This window comes from Gossypium hirsutum, chromosome A09 (genome assembly GCF_007990345.1).
Source record: "Gossypium hirsutum isolate 1008001.06 chromosome A09, Gossypium_hirsutum_v2.1, whole genome shotgun sequence".
NCBI lineage: Eukaryota > Viridiplantae > Streptophyta > Magnoliopsida > Malvales > Malvaceae > Gossypium > Gossypium hirsutum.
In genome coordinates, this window is record NC_053432.1 from 37,803,576 (window position 1) to 37,807,067 (window position 3,492).

General features: G+C 34.4%; 1 protein-coding gene across 1 annotated transcript; it reads right to left on the minus strand.

Moving 5' to 3' along the window:
• Positions 1-1,249: 1,249 nt before the first annotated feature.
• LOC107933940 (3-ketoacyl-CoA synthase 6) lies at positions 1,250-3,036 on the minus strand. Its single transcript, XM_016866262.2, has one exon. The coding sequence runs from the start codon at positions 2,899-2,901 to the stop codon at positions 1,396-1,398; it is 1,506 nt and encodes a 501-aa protein (XP_016721751.1). The 5' UTR covers positions 2,902-3,036; the 3' UTR covers positions 1,250-1,395.
• Between the last annotated feature and the right edge of the window lie 456 nt (positions 3,037-3,492).

The following is a 3,492-nucleotide window of genomic DNA, read 5'->3' on the forward strand; positions in this document are numbered from 1 at the left end:
GTGATAACTATGTATATCATCCTTAGACTTAAGATCATCATTGTCCCAACATCTTGAGTCGTATATTTTGATACAGTCAAAACATCTAGAGTGACAAGTTGTACTATAAAGACCGATGTTGGATATACCACAGTCCATGTAGTGGCATATGGTTGATCGAGATAGGATTTATCCCTCCTACATAATCGGAGCAATATCTTAGGCCTCTTGATGGAGTGAAACTAGAAATGCATGACCATGCTCGAATAAGTTGATATGAGATATCACACTTATTTGTTTATTGTAGTCTGCTTAGAAAATCAAGAAACATGAGATTAGATTATACAAGTGTATGACTATTCCATGACTCGTGTCCAATCTAGATATTAAGGATAAAAGGATATAATACATGAAAAGATTATCACATAAAAGTTATGTCGAATCACGGCTTCTTTTAACTTGGTCGACAATGATGTATTGCTAGATGCTACTCATTGCTTGTAATATTAGAATCATTCTAGTATTACTACCAATGTTACAAGAGCATATAGGGTCACACCCTATAGTCGAAACGAATAGAATCCAAATACATTTAATATTATATTTAGTTGTCATATGAATTAAATTAATTATTATATTAATTTAATTTGATAATTAAATATTGTGCACTGATTATTGAATGTGATAGTTTGGAGTGAGAAAATACAATTTCACACTTTTTCTAATTCATTCTTATTTACCCAAGTAAAAAGTGAAATAAAAGAAACCTCCATTCAAGCAAAGTTGGTTTACAAGATACCAGCTACTGCCTAGCCAATTTTTAGACCATTGTTTCAACCAAAAATTACATAGCAAGTTTTTCAAGGTACACTCAGCTATTTAATGAGTTATTTCTGTTTTTTAACCATATTCATGTAAGTAATAATCTGTTTCAATCGTATTTAAGCATAGTTGTTTGGTTGTTTATAATTATTTTGGTTCTTTTTTCTTGTTGTATATCTCGAAAATTAGTGATATATGTTTTCTTTTTCATTTCATTCAAGTTGATATTTAATAGTTCTGTTTTGAGGATTTGTTGCGTATTGCTGTCATCTTTTCTTTAATTGTACATCTGTTATTCTTGTGTTATTTTATTGTTCTGTAGCTGACATCTATTTGCTGCATATATTAATGATGATGATAACGATGATTGCAAAACCAAAGAAGAAAAAGAATTAATTGTTACCTAGAGACAAACCCAATTCAAGCAAAAATAAGGATAAACCATAAATCACGACTTCCATTTATATATATATAAATATCCTTGGAGCTATTGTTATTCATATTCTTGTTATTTGGATCATATAGCTTATTTTACATGGTTTTTCTTTTCTTGTTTGATGAGTCAATAAATCAACTTGGGAATTGAAAATTTAATCAGGTTTGAGAGACTGAAGAAACGGCTTCAACGGGGTAGAGGTGAATACAATCACGCCATGGGTTGTTCTTGTTTGAGTCCCCAGCTATTGGTCTCACACACTCCCAAACACAGCTGCAACACTTAGGTACAGTACCCATCCCAAGCATCAACACCTTGTCACCTTTCTTTACACGTTCCTTGGCCTCCATGTAAGCCAACTCGTACCACATTGAAGAAGACGACTGGTTCCCGAATCTATGCAGTGTCATTAAAGAAGCTTCAACATCTCTCCCATCAAGCTTTAACCCTTTGGCTATCTCTCCTATTAGTGCCCTTCCAGAGGTTGGCAGACAGAAATGCTGTATCGCTGTCTTAAAGCCTGGCATGTATATTTCCCCTTGTTTATCTTTGAATTTCTTTCGAATTACTGAGACGATATGCTTGAGCTTTTCCGTTAAAGGTAAGATTTTCAAACCAAGAATCGTCATGTGTGACCTCAGAATTTCTCCTGCTGCTGGCAGTAAACCTTTGTTTATGGTAACCCCAAGTTTTCCATCATCGTCTTCTTCACGGATAGCCATCAAATAAGCCTTGTCATCAAAGGCTGTTTGGTTTCTCAGTGTCCGTATGAGCCTGTATTTAGATGTTTTACTTGCTTCTTTTCTGTTGGTGAGCAACAGAGCTGCACTGCCCATCCTGAAGAGACAGTTAATGAGCAACTTAGACCTCTCATGACCTGAATACCAACCGGCAGACAAGATTTCGGTGCTAATAACAATGGCGTAGCAATTGTTATTAGTTTTGAGAAGATTTTGAGCCAAGTCAATGCCAATAGCTCCTGCACTGCACCCCATACCAGAAAGGTTAAAGCTCTTCACATCACTTCTCATGGAGTATTTGTTGACGATGATGGAAGACAAAGAAGGTGAGGGGCAAAAGGCACTACAGTGAACAACAAGTATATCAATATCTCGAGGAGAGAGTTTGGCTTTGGTTAAAAGATCATCCATTAGTGGGAGCAGAATCATTTCGGCTTCTTTAATGTATTCCCGTTGATGGGTTTTGGGAGGGGAGCTAAGTAAGGCTGGAGGAAGATAAGTTTGTTCGCTTAAACCCGAAGAAGCTACTATTTTGGCCATGAATTCTACACTTTGACTGTCAAAAGATATAATGGAGGAAGCATGTTGTATGAAGCGAGAGAGAGGGAGTTGGCAAGTGCTTGGTGGTTTGAAACAAGAGAAGTCTACAAGGTACACTGAAGGGGGCTTGAAGGCCAAGGCTCCAACTCTTAGCATATAAACAAGAAAGAAACAAGACAGTAAGAGGAGGTGGAAAATGGGGTTCCAATTCCATTGTTGGAACATAAACAAACGTTGAAGGGAGAGTAATACAAGTAGAAGTTGAAGAGGGGTTGAAGTTGAATGCAGGTTTTTGGAGAGCATCGCCATTGTTGAGAGGAAAATGGCGATGATGTTGGACAATGAATTGTGCTGCTTAAGCTTAGGTAGAGAGAGAGGATCCATTCTCAAGATTAGCTAGGATGGGAATCCTCAAGTGTTTTTTGGGTTTTGTTTCAGCTCTGGATGCCAAGGCATTAAATACAAGTGTAAATGAAGTGACCACCAGAATGTTCCTTGGATTATCTGTTTTCAACCTAAATTTTTTCTCTCGGCAAAAAGAAAAACCATAAAATTTTGGATAAACATGAAAAAGTATATTATCAAAGTTATTTATAAAATAAAAAATTGAATTAAATCTGAATACTTTATTTTTATATTAAATAAATTAATTTTGTATGTTAAAACTTTTTATAGGGATTTGATTCGTCCAATGCAACACTAGGATCTGTATTATTATATTTTAAAATGAGATTATAATGTTTAGATTATTAAATATTCAGATCATCTTGTAATATCACATTATGAAATAAAGTTAAGATATTGTAATTAGGGTGTAATCTCATTACAACTAATTTTTTAGGTTATATTATATTGCATGCGTAATCTTAAATTTTAGACTAATTTATCTTTTGCTTTTATTATTTTAATCAATTTAGATTTTTTTGTAATAAAGTTTAAGATTAATTAAAAAAAATCTTAATAGTGAACCAATAG